The sequence below is a fragment of the Marmota marmota genome, unplaced genomic scaffold (assembly GCF_001458135.2).
Source record: "Marmota marmota marmota unplaced genomic scaffold, marMar, whole genome shotgun sequence".
NCBI classification, from domain to species: domain Eukaryota; kingdom Metazoa; phylum Chordata; class Mammalia; order Rodentia; family Sciuridae; genus Marmota; species Marmota marmota.
In genome coordinates this window covers 5,486,158-5,508,876 of record NW_025999998.1, presented here as the reverse complement: position 1 = coordinate 5,508,876, position 22,719 = coordinate 5,486,158, and the positions used below count along the sequence as shown (strand labels likewise).

At 38.3% G+C, this 22,719-nt stretch overlaps 1 protein-coding gene across 2 annotated transcripts in view; it reads left to right on the top strand.

Moving 5' to 3' along the window:
- The window catches only part of Pdcd1lg2 (programmed cell death 1 ligand 2), a 62,837-nt gene that overhangs the window by 25,461 nt on the left and 14,657 nt on the right, over window positions 1-22,719 (top strand). Inside the window, exons 3-5 of one of the 2 annotated variants that reach the window (XM_015492862.2) lie at window positions 7,294-7,599; window positions 16,979-17,248; window positions 20,766-20,900. In XM_015492862.2, the coding sequence (XP_015348348.1) occupies window positions 7,294-7,599; window positions 16,979-17,248; window positions 20,766-20,900 (711 nt within the window). The remainder of the gene's footprint in view (window positions 1-7,293; window positions 7,600-16,978; window positions 17,249-20,765; window positions 20,901-22,719) is intronic. The other variant, XM_015492863.2, reaches the window with a different exon arrangement.

The window sequence follows — 22,719 nt, the reverse complement described above, 5'->3', positions numbered from 1 at the left end:
ATTGTATATTAGCTTTGGTATCTGTCTTCTTTCACTTAGCAAAATGCATTTGAGATTTATTCATATCATTGTATGTATGTATCAATAGTTCATTTCTTTTTATAAGTATGTAGTAGTCTGTTGTATACAGGTACCATATTTTGTTAATCCATTCCTAATTGAGGGACATTTGGGTTGTTTCCCATTTGGGGTTATTTTAAATAAAGTTGCTATAAATGCTTGCATCTACATTTCTATGTGAACATACATTTTCAAATCAGTTGGATAAACAACTAGGAGTGGGATTGTTAGGTCATATGGGAAGTATAATTTAATTTATAGAAAATTATTAAACCTTTCCATAGGTTTGATTTTTAGATTCCCAGCAGCATTACACGAGAGTTTTCATTTCTCCTCATTCTCACTTACATTGTTTTCTTATTTTACATCATTCTAATAGATGTGTAAAAATATCTCATTATTGTTTTAATTTGCATTTTTCTAATAACCAATAATGTAAGGCACAATTTCATGTGCTTATTGGCAATCCATGTATTTTCTTGGGTAAATTGTGTGTTCAAATCACTGAAAAAATTTTATCTGGTTTGTTTATTTTCAGGAAAAGTTTTGAGAGTTTTCTATATCACAGATCTACATCCTTTATCAGATATGTACTTGGTAAATACTTTCTCACAGTCTGTGGGTTTTCTTTTCATTCTTTTACAGGGTCTTTGCAAAGATTTTAATTGTAATGGACTTGAATTTATGCATGTTTTATGTTTCATGCTTTTGGTGACGTATCTAAGTACTCTGGCTAGCCACTAGACTAAAATCTAAAAGATTTTCTTCTAAACATTTTATGTTTATATATTTTACATTCAAGTTTATAATCTATTTTGAGTTAGTGTTTATATAGGGTATGAGGTATAAGTTGAGACTTGTTTATTTTTTCCATATAGATATCCAGTAGCTCCAGTCTTTGTTGAAAAGTCTATCCTTTCTCCATAGAAGTGCTATTGAATCTTTGTCAAAAATCATTTGGTCATATTTGTGAGGATCTATTCTTTTTTTAATTTGTTCTGATTAGTTATACATGACAGTAGAATGCACTTTGATACATCATATATAATGGAGTATAATTTCTCATTTTTCTCATTGTACATGATGTAGAATCATACCAGTCGTACAGTTATAAATTTACATAGGGTAATAATGTCTGATTCATTCTACTGTCCTTCCTACCACCAGACTCCCTCCCCTCCCTTCACTCCCCTCTATCTAAAGTAACTTTATTCTTCCCTAGCCTCACCCCGTTGTAAATTAGCATCCACATATCAGAGAAAACATTTGCCTTTTGTTTTTTTGGGATTGGCTTCTTTTGCTTGGCATGATATTCTCCAGCTCCATCCATTTACCAGCAAATGCTATGATTTCATTCTTCTTTAAGGCTGAGTAATATTCCATCACATACATATACCACATTTTTCTTATCCATTCATCTGTTGAAGAGCATGTAGGTTGGTTCCATAGTTTAGCTATCATGAATTGAACTGCTATAAACATTGATGTGGCTGCATCACTATAATATGCTGATTTTAAGACCTTTGGGTATAAACCAAGAAGTCAGAGACTGGGTCAAATGGTGGTTCCATTCCAAGTTTTCTGAGGGATCTCCATACCACTTTCCATAATGGTTGCCCCAACACGTAGGTCTACTTCTAATGTCTATTCTGCTCCACTGATTTGTATCTAGCCTTTTGCCAGTAGCACCCTCTTTTGATTATTGTAACTTTATAGTTGAATCTTTTTATTCTTACACATTTGTTCAAAACCCAATTATATCTTGTAACCAAAAAATGATTAAAGGGTAATATTTATTTTTACATTTTATTATGTCTTGAAGGGAAAAAAAGCCTAGTCATCCTTCTCTCAATTGATGTTTCCCTCTTTTCATCCTTCAGAGAATGAAAACAAGAAGTATTCATTATCATGGGTAACGGAGGTTACTCTGGGGCTGAGATCAGATCCTGGGTTGTTCTACTTGGCCTATCTTCCACTACTTTTACTGACTGCTGAGAGATACAAAAGAGAAGAATCAAGTTGGGGAGAGGATTTCTAAGAGAGCAGGATTATTGTGTCTCCATACAGTGCTCATACATGGAATATAGCATAAGTCAGGTACACAGAGCAGGATTTTGTCCTAAACCAGAAACTGCAGAATTTTCTGAAGAATATAGCTGTGTAAAGCAGCCCTCCAGCCCCCTCTCATCTTTCAAGTACATCATATAGGAAGTCTGAAAAATAAATTAAGCTTCTGATGTTAAATGAAAAATATATAATTAGCTTAAAGAGGAAGCTATCTTGGGAGAGAAAACTATTTGGGGAAATAATGTAAATGATTTGTTTTGTGTTTCCTGGAGATGGGACAGGTGCTGACTCTCATTGATGACTGGTTGCAAATAAAATGCAAAGTTTCCCTCAGAATTTTCAAAAAGACTACAGCATTATTCAAGTTAGCTGCTTTAATCTGACTAAGAGACTTGAATATATGAATTTTTCATGCTTTCACTAAGTCCTTTGCCCTTTCATTGATTTAAGAGCCCCAAATGAATGAGAAAACCTGTGTTGCCCACTAAATATGCAGTTGTGGAAACTTCCCAATGTTCTCATTTGTTAACTTCAGAAGTTAAACTTGCTTAATTTAGTAACTCATGTGTGGGACATGAAAAGAAAACAATATCTTTTCTTTAACATAAAGCTAAAAAGTATATTTATCTCACTCATGGGTATAACATACACTGCCAGTGGAAATATATCTATAGAGTCATTAGGAACATAGTGATGATGTGATTGAGGACACACAAATGATGTTGAATTCTAATTACATGGCCATTATTCTTTGACAATGAATAAGTTGTATCACTGCTTTAAGCCTCAGTTTCCTCATCTTTAAAATATAAATAGTAATTCCTACTTTGCAGAAGTGTTGGCAAGATCAAATGAGATGATGACATTAGGGTTAGCTTAGCAGCTGGCTTATTGTGTTTAAAAAGTGTTAATTATTACTCCAATTTGGTAACAGTCCAGATGCATACAGGTTTTATAATGCTGCTACTCAACTATTAATGTGCATATAAATCACTAGATGCAGATCCTGATTCTCTAGATCTGGAGAAATCCTGAGATTCTTCACTTCTAACTAGTTTCCAGGTAAAGCTGAGGACAACACTTTAGAAAGATGGTAAAAAGAGTTTGCAAGTACATGTATTTTATTAGTCTAATGTTACTCACTATTGTCTGCACATTAGAAACTCCCAGGAAAATTGTTCTTAAAAAATTAATGCTTGTTTCACCCCTGAAATAATTTAATTTTAAAGGAGCCAAAGCAGAGTCTGGGCATTAGTGTTTTTTAGAAGCCTCTGCTATGGTTTGGATATAGTTTACTCCCAGAAGCTCACATCCAGCAGGTTTGGTCCTCCATGTGGCAATGTTAAGGTGGTAGAATCTTTAAAAGGTAGGACCTAGTAGAAGGTAATTAGGTCCTGGGGGCTCCACCCTCATGAATGTGCTAAGCCTGTGTCATGAAAATGGGCTGTTATAAAATGAAGCCACCCTGATCATTGTGCATGAGTGCTCAGCCTCTTGTGCATGCGGCCAGTTCCCTTTCTGCTTCTCCTACACGTTGTGATAGGGCCAGGAGGCCCTTGCAAGGAGGCTGGTGCCAAGCTGCTTGGACCCTCAGGTCACCAGAACCACGAGCTTTTTTATAAAAGACATGGCCTTAGGTATTCTGTTAAAGAAACATTGAACAGACCAAGACAGCTTCTCAGTGATTCCAGGGTCAGCTGAGGTTGAGGCCTCTGTTTAGTGATTCTGATGTGCAGCCAAGCTTGAGAAAAGCCTCTTCACAGAATTGCCTGCAAAAGTGTTTTGATTTCCTATGCAATTTATAAAAAATAAGAATGTTTTAGGATTTCAAGTGTGTTGCATTTCCTAATCTCCTCATTTTATAGGAGGCAATCAAGCCCAAAGCTTTGCAAATTGGAAGTTTTGAGACAAAGTTATACCAAATAACAATTAACCTCAGTTGTTCCAAGGTACTCATAGACATGACTTATGTTCATTCATTACTCTTTCACCTATCTGAAAGGTAGCATACTTTATGTCTACAACCCTTAACATATACCCTGTACGAGGCAAAGGAGAAAAACAAGAAGAAAACAAACATTTATCTAGAGCTCAGACAGTAAAGAGGGGAGTTCTGCTGTATTCTAAGGGGAATTCCAGAGGAAGTTACAGATGTTCCCTTGTTCGTGTGGTAAAGAAAGCATTGTGTGATAAATAAATTTGCTAAATGCAGTCAATAGAATCGACAACCAAATCTCTGATTCTTCTTGTTAATAAGACACAACAACTAACTTTCCCTGCATACCCCTATCACCTTCCATTTTTCTTGCTTTATCATGTAATATAAAATAAAAGAAGGAAGTACTGAGAAGAGTGAAAGTAGTAGAAAATTCCTGAACCTGACAAACAGAAGATAGTTAATATATCTTTGATAAATAAATATGATTCTTTCAAGCAGAGTGTCTTAATTATAAGGGAATTGAGGATGTAGAGATGGTACCCATCATAAAGGGGTCTACCCTTAATAGGGCCCCATTAAGGAGACTATGGTCCCATTATGTGAAGCCTTGTGGTTACAGTATGCAGGGGATTCTACAAAGTGGAATCATATAGGAAATCCTGAAGCACAATGTCCCTTTTCATAAATATTATCCCAAGGTCTTCTCTTCTGGGTCAGCAAGCCCAGAAGGGATTAGCATTGTTGTATATAAAAACACTCACCTGATAGCCTTGGCCCTGATCCCATCTTGCACAAAAGAACAGTGGTCACATGTGAACCTCCTCTCTGTACCATAGATCTCTGTAGAAAGAGTCGAAGTTGTGGTTATAACAGGGAGTGTAGACAAAATATAAACATATCTGTCATTTTTTTTATAAAGCCCATTGGTGCAGATAACTATCAGTTGTGCTGTGTGGAGACTGAGAATGCCAGTTCATACCATCTCTGGTATTCATCCTTTCTTTCTCTCTCTCTCTTTCTGCCATTTATTTGCTAAACCCTTATATGGAACTAAGCATGTGTCAAGGACTGAGTGATATCAAAGCAAACTCAACTTGGTTATTGCTATCCAAGACTTTCAGTTCAATGGGAGGGAAAAACTTGAATCCAAAGAAAATTGTACTGTGAATCATTCAAGCAGGAAACCCAAAAGTTACTGTGCTGTGAACTCTTGTCAGGAATAAACTATCCTGGTTAGTAAAAAGAATTTTGACTAATAAAGAATGGCCATGTTTTCCATATATGGTTTGCTACTATCCCAAGAATTAAAACATGGTATCAAAGTTTGCCAAGTACCTACTAGTTACCAGACCTGAGCCCTGCACATGAGATATCTTGTCCAGTTTTCACCATGATATTGAGAAGTAAATATTAACTTCATCTTACAAAAAGGAGACTGAGATTCATGGAAGTGTTGAGTTCCTGATCAAAGACTGCTAATCCTGAAAAAGGCAGAATTTGAACACACTAAGTGCTGTGCTCTTCCCATACCACGTTTTATACAGAAATGGCAAATGCTTAGGTGAAGGCCCCCCAATATTTTTTTGAGAGAATGATTTGATTTGATTGATTTCAATTTGATTGAATAAATTCATGAATGAATGAAGCAAACTCTACCGAACATAATTTGATCTAATCTGTGATGATTCGGAAACTACTTCCAGATCTTTCCATACTCCATCATAATGATCCCTATTCATTAATGATGGAAGCAGAATAATTTGGGGCAGTGTCTCATGCTTTATGATTGCAAACACTGCCTTCACTAGTTTTGCCATGTTTGGCTACTCTTTATACTATGGTTTTCACAGAATTATTTAAATCAATTCAGCCTTTTTTTAGCTAGACAGGATGCTCCTTTGTACTTGGAAATTCAGTCTTGCTTGTACTAATAAAATGTAGGCTAGAAACAAAGTAAATGCAATTAAAATAAAATAGTGTTGTTAAACTCCATCCTGATAACACTTATTTGCCTGGAAGCTTCCTGTTTTATTAAAAGGAAAAAGAACAAGCATTAAAGGTATAAGAGTCTGGTTATAAATTAAGTGTACTTAAGGGATTGAAGTGCATTCTGAAAGGGGATAAATTTCTCTCTAAATAATTCTTTCTTTAGGCTTTGATTCTACCCCATCTAGAATTATATATACTTCTATTGATATGTGCTTTGCATTTTGGGAGATACTATCTAAGCAGAAACTACAGATTTGAAGTCAAATCCTGACTGGTTATGAATATTAATCTTACTAACAATATTTCAGGAGCCAATTTCTTTGAGCCAGTTTCCTTAACTATTCAACCTTAATGATAATATGTTTTTCATGGTCATATTTTCAGGGTTAAATGATACAGTCATAAAGTGCCTAACAGTGCTTGGCACATAGTAGATACACATTAAAATTAGTTTCATTTTTTTTCTTCCCTTTATTAATAGAAAATAGCATCCACAGTGGGTTTGTATGATGTGGTGTTCAACAGCATTTGTGACTTAAAGAAATCCATGGTCTGATCTTTGCTGTGCAATCTTGGGCAAGATGCTTAACTTTAATGTGCCTCAATTTAATTTTCTAAAAAGAGGATAACACTACTGCCTACCTCACTTCCTGGGAAGTCTAAATGAGATAATGTGTCAGCAGAAATGTTTAAGAACTCTACAAGTGATAATTTTTATTACTATCACTGGCTAGGGAAGTAATATTTAGCAGGGAAAGGCATGAAATGATCATTCTTGAAGAAATGAGATAGATTGAAGAAAATGAGCCCAGATAATAGGGTGTGAAGGCCGTTAAGGACATGGACTCAGACTTTGATGGCCAGGGAGTGAGAAGGAGAGATTCTGTTCTCCCAAGAGGGACGATCTGGAATGACCACAGGGTACTAGAGGAGTAGGTGGGAGATGCTGTGGAAAGCAACCACTGCTGTCCATCAGAAGCTCATGTTGGGGTGCCCAGGAAAGAGCAGGAGGGCAATCGGGTACATGGGTGGAATGTTCACCAACTCAGAGCAATGGACCAAGAATTCCACCCTTGCTTTGCTGGAATGGGCAAAAGAGAAAGAGGAGCCCAAAAGAAGGCCCGGATGACAATAGGTATCTCCCAGAAAATGGGGGTGGAACGGGGCTCAGATCCCTTTCTGGAAGAACTGAACCGTCAAGTAGAGGCAGGCAACAGTGAGCTGTCTTTCCCTTTCAGCTTTATTCACAGTGACAGTCCCGAAGAAATTGTACACAGTAGACCATGGCAGCAATGTGACCCTCGAATGTGATTTTGACACTAAAGGTTGTACGGAACCTGAAGCAATAAAAGCCAGTTTTCAAAGGGTGGAGAATGGTACATCCTCACCCAGCGAGAGAGCCACTCTGCTGGAGGAGCAGCTGCCCCTGGGGAAGGCCTTGTTCCACATCCCCCAAGTGCAAGTGAGAGATGCAGGGCAGTACCTCTGCCTGATCATCTGCGGGCTCGCCTTGGACTACAAGTACCTGACTGTGGAAGTCAAAGGTGAGTGCTTTCAAGGGCTAGAATTCATGGAGTCACCTCTCCAGTTGTGTTAGCTGCCAATAACAGAAACCTGTTTTAAGGGTTTTAAGGAGACAGCTGTTTTTAGAGGGGGTGGAGGGAAGTACCTGCTTGGAAATATTTTCTGACACCTGAATATAAAGCAGCTAAGTAAGGATAAACAGGAGTCGGATTTGTAGAAAGAAAATGAGGCTAGAATAAGCCAGGAAAACAAGATCCCAAAAGGTGGGAAGATGCCAAAGATAAGCTTTGCCAAACTCAGTTCTTTCAGGGAACATTCCCAGCTTAGTTAGTCAGCTACTCTTTGTAGTTATTCCTATAGTCCAGAAACCATAGTTCTCCAACTATAATTGTGATAAAATATCAAGTTAGTGAGAAGCAACCAGATGGGTGTTTCCTCTCCCCTCACCCAATAAATAAATAAATAAATAAATAGGTCAGAAATTATTACGGAGCAGGGCTGAGTGTTGTTTTAAAAACTCTTGTTTCTGGCTGAGCACCTTAGCAAGCCCCTGTCTTAATAATAATAATAATAAGGTACGGATGTAGTTTAGTTGTAGAATTCCCCTGGGTTCAATCCCCAGCAGTATGAAAACAAAAACAATCAAACTCTTGTTTCAGGTGTGTGTGTACGTGTGTGTGTGTTTTGAGTCATGGCTTAAAGATTTCTTTCCCTCTCTTTCTCACTTTGGGTTATAAAAAGTTTGGAAAACATTGTTCAAGCCCAACTCCTATCTATCACAGATGAGGCAACCAAAGTCCAGAGAAGTAAAGTGGGTGGCCCAAGAGAGCCTGGCTAAGCCCATAGTTGTCCCCATTTCTCTGGTTTGGATCTCTTTCTACCCCAAAAGAGCCAGGAACCTAAATCTGAAGAGACTCTTCATGTTCTTGTTTATTCTAGGAAAGGTCATATTGAGCAAGACTCTTAACAACTATGAAAGATTGGAATCAGCTTGTTGATTGGCTTATTGATAGACTTCTGAGCTAAACTGCCGATGGCTCTCTAGCCCTCCCCACCCCACTCATTAGGCCTCTGAGGATATGCCTTCTGGATGTTCTGTGGGTTTTGGCCCCCAAATACTATTGACCTGGGCAGCAATGATGTGACTATGATCCAGAACAAAGAAGGACATAAGAGAAAGATTAGGCACAAGGATGAACATTGACTTCACCTGTGTCACCTTTCATAACCTTGTGTTTTTCTGATCAGTGAGAGGATAATAGTAGCTCCTACCACATAGGATTGTTGTAAGCATCAAAAAGAGAATAAACATAAAGAACTGGACATGGTGGCTGGCATAGAGAAAGTATCCAGAGATTTATTTTAAAAACCCAAATCGTTTTTGACCTCCCCATCCTTCAACCATCGGTGTGTCAAGAGGAAAGCCACATACCCGCTTTCTCTTTATTGCTTTTCCTACCACTTGGCATCAACATGGAGGAACTTGAGAACACTGATGTTAGTCTGAATTCAATTCATATGAGGAAAGAAAGCCGTGCAGTCTCAGGATCCCCTAAAGTCCTAGAGTATCTGCACCGCTGACACCACCCCCATGTTTATTGATCCCTATTTATGGAATGTCTAGGGTCTTTGAGAAGTTGGGGGATGGCTACACCATTCTTTCAGACACAGGGCTGCCTCTCATTCCTGGGGAGGCATTTCGCCTACTACCTCAGCTAGATCAGGGATTTCTCCAGTGTGGAGAGATTTATTCCTTAAGGCAATGCACATTGGAGCACATGAAGAACATGAAAACTTTCTAAGCAATGCATGAGCACAGTCAGTTTTAGGAAGTAAGTTTCTAGATTCTCATCTTCCCCAAGTACTCTTTCCCAAAATTGATGAACCTCAGAATATGTCTTCCAGGCAAGACTGTTGGGGTTCCCATAAAACACTTCCTTTTTTTATTGCTTTCTTCCACTTCCTAAAAAGTTCACTTCTACCTCATCATAAATGTAGTCCATTGCCCCAGGGTTTAAACCTCCATAGTACCAAACAAGAGTGAACAGAAATACCCACACCTTTTGGAACCATCATGACTAACTGGTTGTTTTGCAAAGCAGATGGTGTCAAATTTTCTGCTTTTAACAAAATGGATGAAAGCACAAATAGAATGATGATCATATAATCAAAATTGAGTAATCTTTGCCATATAAATCATGTCATTCAAAGAATGACATACATAAGTAGAACAAAACTGTTCCCAGTTTCCATCAACTTACTCATATGAACAAGATCCCACAAATCTTCTAGCTACAGAAAATAAAAATTAGAAAGAGAAAGAATGCTGTATACTACCATGTTGGAGCAGTCCAACCCTAAGACATATGCATCCTCGGATTCAGAAATAATTTGAAAAATAAGCAAAACTTTTCCAGGAAATTTGTATCTTTCATGTTGAATAACTACCAATATTCATAGCATTTTACATTGTAATCATATATATGCTGATAATGGAAATTAAATTTCAGTGCAGAAGAAAACTTTTGAGTACTTAAAGCCTCATAGTTATAAGAAAAATATTAACTTCAGTAGGTATACATATTTTATTGCAAGGTGCATAAGGACAATAAATCAAAAAGCTGTCAAATATAAATATTTGTCTCAGCAAGATAAACTTCTGGAGCTAGGGGTGTGACTCAGTGTAGAGTGCTTGCCTAGCACGTTTAAGGCCCTGAATTCCATCACAGCACTGGAAAAAAAAAATAACTTCTATGGGGAAATTAAAATAAGAAGTGAGATTCAAGAAAAGATACAATATAAAGCTCTGATCATTAGAAAACAATTTCTCTCTGTATTTTTCAGTGGATGGTGGTGTGTAAAAAAAGACAGTTTTTTTAATATTTAGATGCCATTATGTGCATATATAAGAATGAAATAGTTGTTTTACTAAAAAAATATAATATAAATATTTATTAAAATTCTAATTTTCCAATATAGAAACTTATAAAAAAATTCTAAAAATTAATGAGGGACCATAGTGTTTCTTAGTTCTTTTAGGAGTAATGCAAGCAAAATAAATAAATAAATAAATATTTAGGACCAGCACCTAAGAGTATCTTCTCCTGATCAGAGACTTCTAAAGGAAGCAAGGTAGATCTGGTGCCCCAGTGAGGGTTCCCATAAATGAAATAGGACTGGAGGACTTTTGCCTTAAAATTCATGGCATAAACCTTGAAAATAGGTTTATATTACCTTCTTTAATGTCCATATAGCAATTCACATTAAATATAGTGAAGAGAGAGTTGATTTCAAAGGGATAGGAGAAATGTGAGGTGTAATGGCTAGAGCATCCAGAAGAGGTAATATAATAAAGGGCTGTGGTTTCTGCTTATTTTTCTGACTGGGAACAATCTATGGCAGGGGGCCTGGCTGAAGCAAACAGTACACAAGGCCAAACAGACCAGGAGGGGTATGATGCCAAAGAGCCCACACAGATCAGAGTAAGGTGGAGATTGGTACAGGAAAGAGCTAACACCAGGAATCTGCTGATGTTTTTGGAAGTACTTTAAGCCAAAAAAAAAAAAAAAGAAAGAAAGAAAGCCCAAGATGGACAAGAGGGTAACTTCAACAGGTACAGGAAGAGACAGCATGATTTCCATTTAAAGAACAGGAAGACCAAGGGCTCAGGACTAGCAGTGGAAGAAAAATCAAGGCAGAAGTGAAAAGGTCAACTGTTAAGTCTCTAAGGCCAGGGAAAGCATTTGCTAACATGACTTACCATAGAGCTATATCTCTGTTCTCAATGTCTATTTTCCCTTGGGGAAACAAGATGATAAGGAAATTTGGAGTTAAGAAAATAATGTCCTGAATTTCAAAGGGAGAAAAGCTCCTGGGAATTGCAAACTCTAATCAAATTCTTCTCTCGGGCTGTTTAACAAGCGAATGGAAAACAATTCTAAAAGATTTATTTCAGTGATTGCTAGAAATTTGCCTGGATCCTCAAGACCAAGACATGCAAAACTACATTTTTTCTTCTCATTTGCGTCAATGTGATAGAGAGTGAGACAAGGATCAAAAGTTCAAAGCTAGCCTCAGCAACTTATTGAGGCCCTAAGCAACTTAAAGAGAAAAAAATAAAACTGGCTGGAGATATGGCTGGGGATATGGCTCAGTGGTTAAGCATCTCTGGGTTCAATCCCTGGTACCAAAAAAAGAAGAAGAAGAAAACCCCTCAGATTCTGAAGTCCATGTTATCAATTACTGTGCTTACCTTATGTTGTGATACTAAACCAAACAATTACCAATGGGTTGAAGCTACAAAGAGACTCTGTGTAAGGATGATCTTCCCAATAAAAGTTTAACTTGCTTATTAGTCCTGATCAAGACTGCCTAATCCAGGCAAAGACTGCTTCTAGATAAAGGAGGAGCTTCCATTTGAGGTTGTACTTAACCAAAAGTTAACTATCTATCTCATTACTAGGATTAGAAAAAATAGGTACTACTAAATATAAAAAGTATTTCATAATGATAAAAGAATCGGTCCTACAATAATGCAATTCCATTTTTCAACAGTAAAGTGACTAAAATTTTAGTGCCATTGGCAAGAGTGTTGAGGTAAATCACTCAAAGTCTTGGTAAAAATATTTAAGGCATACTCTTTCCTTTTTTGAAAATAAACTGCAAAACTACAGGTTTGCAAAAAGACTTATGTTCAAATACGTTTGTTCTAGAATTATGTATTAACTGGGAACAAGGATCAACTTAACAAACTGGTATATCTATGTAAATGACAATTATGAAAATAAATGAAGTAAATATGGAAAAAAAGAGAATCCATCCTACAAGGAGACACAATCTTAAATGTGTGTTCATCCATCAACTTACTATCAAAATTTCAAACAAAAATTGGCTGACTGAAAGGAGAAAGAGACGAATCTACAATCATATTTGAGCTTTCAACTCATCTCTATTATAATTGAGAGAACAAACAAATCAGAAAATACAGTAGAAGAAGTTGGGAATGGTAGCCACATGCCTGTAATTCCAGCTACCCCAAAGCCTGAAGCAGGAGGATCCCCAAGTTTAGGCCAAGCTTGGCAATTTATTAAAATCCTATCTCAAAATAAAAATTTTAAAAGGCTGATGATGTAGCTCAGTGGAACAACACCTCTGATTTTAATCCCTAGTACCACACACAAAAAAATAAATAAAAGAAAGAAAACATAGAAGATTTAAACAATACAATTAGCAAACTTGAACTAATTGATATTATAAAATTTACACCCAGCAACTGCAGAATATACATTATTTTCAAATGCACATGGTACATTCATCTAGATAGTTATCTAGCAGAGTTACTGCAGAAGATATTAGGAATTAGGAAATTAGAATTTTAAGACCACTTCCATCTTTGAAATTCTAAAATTTACTCATCTTTTCTGAAGAATATCAACCGCCATCCAGCTTCCCCATCATGTGTTGCTGATATAATACCTCTTCAGCCACTTCCCAAATAAAATAGAGACTGTAGAGCCATCTTGGATGTTGTAATGTAGGATGTGGGCTTCTGTCCTTTCTCCAAACCTTGCTGATTCTTTTAGCTGAACCTTTTTTCCATCTGCCCCATCATTTATATATCTCAATTAAAGCTTCAGACAAGCTCCTAATTCCTGGCCCTCCTAGTTTTGAAATCACCACTCAATGGTGGTCTCACCTCAGCTGCTAAGATGAACTGCTTGTCCCAAGCCACCCTACAGAAGTTAGCAGGACCCTCAGACACAACACACTGCTCTAAGTTATCCATTTTCTTGACTTTGTTCTGCAAAAGACCAAAGAGTTTATAGAAATACAATAGAATAGGATTAAGTGATTATAAGAGAATCAAGGGAAAATAAATGTAGATAAATAACATAAGAGATAAAGTGAACACTCTAAATGCATGCTTCAGATACTGTGTGATTGCTAGAGATCAGCCAAAATTTGGCTCTAAGGAGACTGATGAGTCTAACTAGGTCAAGTCCTTTGCTTCAGAACCTAATTTTCTTCAGCTGCTAGTCCTGGATCCTACTAGATCTCTCAGGAAAACATATTCTTTTTCCTGTTCATGTTGCTCCACCCTACGCTTCTGTAACTACATGAAGAATCATCCTGCAATGGTGTTTCTAACGCAGAAGGCAGGAAGCATATACTCAAGTCCCCCTGATGTTTCTCTGTTTACAAACTAAGAATATGAATTTAATTTACCTCCAAGGGTAAGTGTATAGTTTAACTGAGATAACATCTGTGTTATGGGGCTGCATCCAGGTATTAAAGTCACTAACCCCAGCTCCTCTCTAAGTTCTGGAATAAGTAAGTGATGCACATGAGAATCCAACACCAAATGGGAAATGAACACCATGTCTGGTTTGATGAGCACATGATTTCCCCCTCCTCTGCTCCCTTGGGGTTTTCTCTGGGGTAATTTACACTGGAGAATGTGACTTAGAATAGGAAACCTCTTCTTTCTTGCTCCCTCATCTTAATCTAGGAACCCAGAGTTGCAGATCAGACTCTAAATTCACTATTCACTCATCATGGATAAGAACATCTGCCCCAAGGTTGGAGAAGTATAGCTCAGTGGTAGAGCTCTTACCTAGCATGCAAGAGGCACCTTGGCTTAACTTCCGCCCCCCACCAAAAAAATGCTCCAAGCTCAGATGGAAGCTGAAAAAATGCCAAAGGTTTAGTTTTTGATGTTTGGTTTTGGCTTTTGCTTTTTGTTGTTTGTTTTACCTTGAACTTGCTATCCTCCTACCTCAGCCTCCCTAGCCATTGGGATTATAGGTTAGAGCCACCACACCCCTGTGAGGTTTTGTTCTCTCTCTCTCTCTCTCTCTCTCTCTCTCTCTCTCTCTCTCTCACACACACACACACACACACACACACACACACACACACACATACACACACAGTAGGCCCAGCAGGGTTTGCTTGCCCCGTGGAGATTAGAATTTCAAGAGAGAGACCTAAGACCTATAGGCTATGAACAGTTCTTTATGGTGCAGAACTCAGTTCAGTGGGTGTCTTTGAGTATAAGGAATCAAATTAGCACATCATTAAATGAAGTACACAAAGGAAGGTTAGCAGAGGTCAAAATGTATGGAGAGCAAATATTTATGTTCTTCTGTAGTATGGCACAAAGATCAATGCATAGAAAAGATTAACTAAATTATACATATTTATGTTTTCCACATAGTTGTTATTATTGTAATGTGAATCACTTTTCACAAAATTTTTACCTATGTGTATCCCCAAAAATTTAAGAAAAAAGTAGTAGTTTTATCACACTGCTTTTACTTTGAGGTTACCTTTACTTCAGAGATTGTACTTAAATATATTTCTTTTTTATTTTTTTTTAGTTGTAGATGGATACAATACCTTTATTTTTATTTATTTATTTTTATGTGGTGCTGAGGATTGAACCCAGTGCCTCACACATGTGAGGCAAGCACTCTACCACTAAGCCACAACCTCAACCCCTGAAATCTGTTTCTTAAAGAAATATTTCCTACCTAATAAAAGCCAATACTGGCTCCCTCACCCAAAATCAACAGTTTACTTTCCACATTCCCTGGTATCTCTAAATGGTGTTAATATTTGTTTATTTTCAGAAGTGGCCTAAGTTGTTGAATAGTTTGCCCTTATATCTTTCTGTCCCTTTCCATATCACCTTTGTCCATTTTAGAGCTTAGTTTTTTAGAGGTTAGGGAACCATATGTGGTTAATTCACTTAGCATGAACTGCACAAAAGTGTGTGTGTATGTGTGTGTGTGTGTGTGTGTGTATGTGTGTTGAGAAGTACATAATAAATAAATCCAACTCTTGACTATAGACATTACCTACATATTTGTGTTTTCTCTTAATCTCAAATAGAATAGAGAAAGGGACAAATTATAAAGTAAATTTTCCATTGATAATATTTGAAAAAGCACTGAATAAAATGAGATATGGGATTATATAGTGATTTTGTTTATCTGCCCCTTAGCCTCTCTCCAGCCCCCAGCTGTGAGATAAGTTATAGCACTATATGAAGTGACATTGTGTGGTAGCTTGGAGCGCTGCTCAGATCAAATCACAACCATCCAATATTCAAATATTGGTTACTCCAGTTATTATCCCCATGACTCTGGGCATGATACTCAACCTCTCTATCTTCAGTTAACCTTAAAAAATATTCCTGTTCATGTTGTTCCACCCTAGGCTTCTGTAATTACATGAAGAATCGTCCTGCAATGGTGTTTCTAACGCAGAAGGCAGGAAGCATATACTCAAGTCCCCCTGATGTTTCTCTGTTTACACACTAAGAATATGAATTTAATTTACCTCCAAGGGTCAGCATATAGTTTAAATTTTTATTGTATAGTAAGGATTAAATAATTCAATGTATGTAAACCAATATGATATCCAAGACAGAGAAAGGGTTTTTATTTTATTTATTTCTATTATTTAAACTTTATTATTTTATTTTATTCATTCTTTTTAGTTATATATGATAGTAGAATCCATTTTTATATAATTATGCAAGCATGGAACACATCTTATTCTAATTAGGACCCCAGTACCTCTCCTTCTCCTTCCCTTTTCCCACCCCCACTCTCTTCCCTCTATTGTTCTTTTGGCCATTTACTCATAGTTTATTTTTTTAATTAATTTCTGTGGATGTACACGATGGTGAGATTCAATGTGGTGTATTCAGATATGTACATAGGAAAGCTATGTCCAATTCATTATACTGTCTTTCCTATTCCCATCTCCTCTCCCTTCTCTTCATTCCCCTTTGTAAAATCTACTGAATTTCTATTCTCTACCCCACTCCCCTTATTGTGGGTTAGCTGCCACATATCAGAAAACATTCAACCTTTGAATTTTTGGGGACTGACTTATTTCACTTAGCATGACAGTCTCTAGTTTCATCCATCTACTGGAAAATGTCATAAAGTCATTCCTCTTAATGGATGAGTAATACTTCATTGTGTATATATGCCACACTTTTTTTTATCCATTCATCTGCCAAAGGGCACCTACATTGGCTCCATAATTTAGCTATTGTGAATTGAGCTGCTATAAATACTGATGTGGCTGTACACTGTATTATGCTGATTTTAAGTCCTTTGGATATATACTGAGGTGTGGGACAACTAGGTCAAATGATGGTTCCATTCCTAGGTTTTTAGGGGGAAAAAAAAAAAAACCTGCTTTCCAGTGCGGTTGTACCAATTTGCAGTCCCACCAATAGTGTGTGAGTGTACCAAGAATAAAAGTGAAAATATTATTAGTTAATATTAATAGTGTTAATTTTATTCATTTCACATGGTATTGGGTACACACCTCTACCGAAATAAGAAATGAAAGACTTACTTCTTTTTCATTATTGTCCAGCTTCCTACAAGAAAATAGATACTGGCATCCTCAAGGTCACAGGGACAGACGAGGTGGAACTCACATGCCAGGCCAGAGGTTATCCCCTAGCAGAAGTGTCCTGGTCAAATGTCAGTGTTCCTGCCAATACCAGCTATACCAGGACCCCTGAAGGCTTCTACCAAGTCACTAGTGTTCTGCGCCTAAAGCCACAGCCTGGCAGAAACTTCAGCTGCATATTCTGGAATGCTAAGATGAAAGAACTTACTTCAGCCATCATTGACCCTCAAGGTAAGAGCTGCCCTGGCCCCACCTCCTAGCTCTACCAGACAGAGTTCAAGCAAGAGCAAGGTGGCACACTCAAAGTAAGTCATTTGAGGAGGGTGTAATAAAAGGACTGTTTATGAAGGTGTGATCAGAATTTAGGAAAACTACAAAGGATAGTGCAGGACATAGGGCATCAATATTGAGGGAACTGTTACCACTGTTGAAGAAGCTGCTGGAACCAGGAGGAGACAGCTGTAGGAACAGCACCACTTAGGAGATATAACCTTCGGAAGAGGGAGACTGCCAGCTGCAGCGACTACAAAGGGCAGAAGCTGGAAGAATGTCACTCCAACCTTGTTCTCCTCCCACCTCCAATTTCCTGCCAGTGCCTCCCATTGACTGAACCCATTGTTCTCTATTGAGAACAATGGAGTCTACTGATGGCTTCCATAAAGGTCAGCCATACCAGGTCTCAGAGCAGAGTATCAAAATGGAGAGAATGGATGTGGACAAGAATTAGAAAATACCTCGTCCCATAGCTAGACTAAATGAAAAGCAGAGTGCATTGCCTTTAATAATAATTGTTCAATCAATGTTGGGTTGATGGGTTCGAGACTTGGTTTTTGTCCCATTATCTCAACTACCAGACTATATTGGAAGTCAGATCAAGGCAGCCAAATGATGTCCCGATTTGTGGCACAAATACCAGCAACAAAACCCAAAATTCACACATCCTCCAACAGGTGCCTTGCTTCTTTTTCTCAAAGCTATTTTCAAGTTGTCTTATGACTGTTCCCTTTCTACTCATTCTTATAAATCAAGCTGCTCACTCATGGTTGCTGTGAACCACCACAAGCTTCTCCAGAAGTCAATGAATAAGACAAACACAGAAATGAGAGCGTGTGAGGTGTGCCTGAAACTCTAGCACGAATGACTGAACATCCTAACTTTCAATCAGAAGTTAGGGAGGAATGAATTCATAGGATTTCTTGTGCTTAGCCAGTTATTGCATATTCCTTGGAAATGTAACTGGACTACAGCACAGGAAATGACTATAAAAAGACCTTTGTGGGACTGGCAGAAAAGTGAAGGCCTCCTAGGACACCTAGAGGTAACTCCAGGCAGTGGTCAAGAACATGGTCTCTAAAGTCAAGACAGAATTTCAAATGTTGAGAACTTGAACATACTACTTAGTCACCCTAGAAATTAGTTTCTCAGGTGTAGAATGAGGGTAAATAATAGTGGATACCTCAAAAGGTTATCATGATGATTTAAGGAAGTATCTTGGAAAGGGCTTAGCACTCAGAAAGGGAGGAAACAGGAAAAAACATGGCACCTCTAGCAAGATTATGACTTCCTTATGAATGCATGGGACTGGGGTAAAACAAGACAAACATTTTTGCCACTGCATCATTATATCATTGCTAAAGAACTTTCAATTATAAAACAATCTAGAAGGATATATCTTAGGATACAGCCTAAGCTGCTATAATGAAGAGAGCCAAAAATACAGTAACTCAAACAAGGCAGAAATATATTTCTCCCCATGCAATATTCTGAGATAGAAGGTAGTTCAGAGCAGCTAATCAACTACATCCATAAATCCATTCAATGTTCCGGATTATTTCTACTCTGTTGCTCTTCCATTCTCAAGAATGTTGAATTGTCAAAGCAGAGTCACTGCCAAATCTGTGTTTTGATCCTCAAAAAGGAAAAAGAATGGAGATATATCCAATATTTTAAGGCTGAGATCCAGAAGACCACTTCTCTGTTTGAACTTATCTTACACTAACTTCAGTGGGTACCGGAAATGCTGTCTCTGAGAAGCTATGTGTTCAGATAATGCACTAATACTAAGGAGAAAGATAGGATGGTCTAAAGGGATAACCCTCAGTCTACCACAAGGTAACTAATAGCTAGGAAAATCAACTAGGTGGACTAGACACACAGCCCATCAATTTGGCCTGACAAATTTTATTGACATGTAAATATACATGGTTGGTGCTATAGTGCAGAAAATTCAGAGGTGACTTAGATAAGGCCTTTATCCTCCAAATACTTAGAGTCCACGTAGATGATGTTCTAGCATGTTCAATTTTGCAAAGTCTTTAGGAATGAGTAGAGTTTATGCATGTGCAAGGGACTCTGAGGGAACCTGCCCAGGCAATGAGCAGAGACCCCTTCCATTGTGGGGACAATGAGGAGCCCGGTCTTCTTACTTGCAATGTTAAATGCAGCAAGTGCCTCATAAGCACTTCCTAGACGTGAAGAAGATTATAGCCAATATGCATTATCCAACATTGCTTATCCAAACAGGTTCTTTATTCTTTTCTTTCTTAACTCTCACTGTCCTATGTTGGATGGGGATGGTATCTGAGGGGCCTGAGCTCTGGGTCAGACATGGCTGGATATGCCACCCTGGCTCTGTTACCGACTTGAAAGTGAAGACCGCAGATGGGTTGGTTATTAGGCATCTCTGAGGCTCCTTCAACTAAAATGACAGTCTTAGAACTAAATAATGTCTAATCCCTTCTCAGCTAAAACAATCTATGGTTTTCAGATGACACTTTGTTAGGAGAGGGAAGGAAAAGGTAGGAGGGAGGCAGGTGGCAGGACTGAGCCCTTTCTCCTGAACAGTTTTGTCCAGTTTCTCCTGGATGAAACTGTTATGTTTATTCTGTGTAAGTTGCTCCATGAGACAAAACTCAGACTTTTGAAAATGACACAACCTAACCTGGTAGCCTTTCATCTCCCTACTGTGAATACCCCTACAGTCCTGTCCTTTATCCATCTGAGACCCCTGTTCTAACCTGTAGCTACCCAGAGCTCTCCCTCACAAGGCTTTCCACAGCCTCCAACACTGCTCTTCTCATCTCCCTCCTTTACTAAGTTGATGTCTTCCTCGGTTCCATGATCTTGATTAGCCAAGACAAGGGTCATTTCTAGTCATTGTACTAAGGCAGGAATCACCAAATTTACTAAATTACCACTGCCTGGGATGTTCTACTCTTTCAAAAGGATCTTGAAATTGAGCAATGGTAGAGATTCTAAGCACTTGAATGCTTGTTAGTGTGTGTGTAAGCGGGGTGTGGGGGGGTAGAGATATTTTTGGACTGAGGGACTTTCCCACCAGAAAGAGGGAGGAAGGGTGATGATGAGAAAGGAAAGGAGGAAAGAGAAGGAAGAAGGAAGAAAAAAAAGAAAGTTGGTGGTTGGTTGATTGATAGATAGACAATAGGTATATCAGAGTGGCAGAAAGCATGGAGTCTGGAAGCAGACAGCCCAGGTTGTATCTCCGCTAAGTCATTTGGTGTCTACCTTTGGGAAAATTCTCAGCCTTTCATCACTAGTAAAATTACAGTTAAGCCTACCTCATAGTGTTTTCATGAAGATACGTGAGCTGAGATGTACAGAGCATTTACAGTAACTAAGTAAAGGTTCAACACAGTGGCTGTGTTGGTTAAAACCCACTCATACGGCCAACTTGGTGTCTATTTCTGAACTGCCATGTAATAAGATTCTGGTTCTTTCCTTCACCCAGGTCAGATGAAACCCAACATCCCTACTACTTCTCTGCTGTTCATTCTCATCCCTTCCTGCATCATTATTTTAATTTTCATAGTCACAATGATAGCCATGAGAAAACCACTCTGCCAAAAGCTGTATTCTAGAAAAGGTAAGTTTTATTTACAATAATCAAGTGGGCTGGGAAGTCTGCACGAAATCCAATCAAGACAGAGCTTTGAGCTCATCCTGATGATTTTTTTCCCTACAAGAAAATAGCTCTAGTCATCAGTGAGGTAAATTCCATACACTGAGCTTTTTAAAGAGAAAGTTTTGTTCCCATAGCTAACATGCTAGGCTTTATTCTTGGAGCTAAAAACTTTCATCAGACTGATGAGAGTAATGTCATTTTGGCAATGGAGACAGCAATGTGATCAGATGCAGGTGAGAGGTGTCCAGGAGTCTTTCTGAAGATTCATTTAGTTTTATACCTCTTTTCCCCATCCTGGGCTTGAGCCAGGTTAAAACTGTCCCCTGTCCCCCAGGAATCTGAATCCCCTGTCTGAGTAAAGGAAAAGAGAACCGATTATGAAGCTATTTGAGGCTGGGGAGTCTCAGCAGTTCCCCCTGGCATGCCTCCTTAACCCAATGTGTTCTCACCAGCCCACTCCCATTCTGCTGTGCTGGCTGGCACAGGGCATGCTTGTAGTCTTTGAGCCCTGAACAGAGCATTTGTTACTCCTGCTTCTGTCCTTAGTGTGTCTGACCTTGGTTTCCTTGGTGTCCTTGTCCTGGCTGCAAAAATCCCAGGATGTACGCAGGCCTGTCTGGCTATCCCTTCGTCAGCACCTAGTGAACTTCTCCCAAGATCTACACTGGCCTTGTCTATAGAAAAAGAAGTGACATACGAGAATGATTCGATAGGAATTTGGGGCAGCACTAGTGCAGGTGGTTGGGCATGTTTTTAGTGACTGTTATTCTACATTTACTTCTGTATTCTCATCTGCTATGAAGAATATATAAACCATCATCTATATTATCATATATCATGCTCTGTTAGTCCATTCTGCTACGCATATTAGCTTGAATGTGACCATAAAAACCCTCTAACTATAGAATTCAAGAAACTGTTATCAAAAGAGAGAGAAGAAAGAAAGAAAAAAGTGAGAGAGAAGAAAGAAAAGAGAGGAGAGAGAAAGAAGGACCAAGGGAGGAAGGAGGAGAGGGAAGGAAAGAGGGAGAAGGCAGACAACGAAAGTGGAAGGGAAGGGTGCTTCATGGCAAAAGAGGAAGAATTACAGTGTTTGTTCAATATATGTTTGACTTTTAAATAAAATCATTTTACAAATCTATGCTCTCGGAGGGCTGTGGCAGATGCGACTCACTGAAGTCTTACCTTCTGCCTTTCTTCTTTTGGCTCCCACATACATGACTCTTGTAAACAAGGTTCCAGGCCTGAGACCTGAGGACCCTTTAGTTACTTCTATTCTGGCTATCTTTGACAGAATGGAATAGAGTCACACTCAAAGACAGAGCATGGTATCACCTCTGTCTTGAAAATTACTGAGGATATCAGTAGCTCAGAGTTACTGGAATATAAGACTCAACTGTGATTGAGAAAGCTTTGTTACTAATAAGAGTTAAGTGACTAAATTTGTTAACATTCCTTTTTAATGAACCAGAGGGAAATCATGGTTGTCCATCTAATAACACCCCTTCATATCTAGCTCATTTGCATCCAGACCTGCTTTCTTGTATGGAAGATACATGGACACATGTAGAAATGTGTCTGCCATGCACACAACCTTGAGTGCCATGGACTAGAGCAAAGAACTGTAGGTTCTGTGGACAGATTTTCTAACCAGAGTCAGAAAGCTAGGCGGATCTGGCACTGCCATTTATTGGCCCTATGACCTTAAGCAAATCACTCAACTTTGAGATGGTCTTTCTTTTATTTATTTATTTTTCTTTTGGTATTGGAAATTGCACCC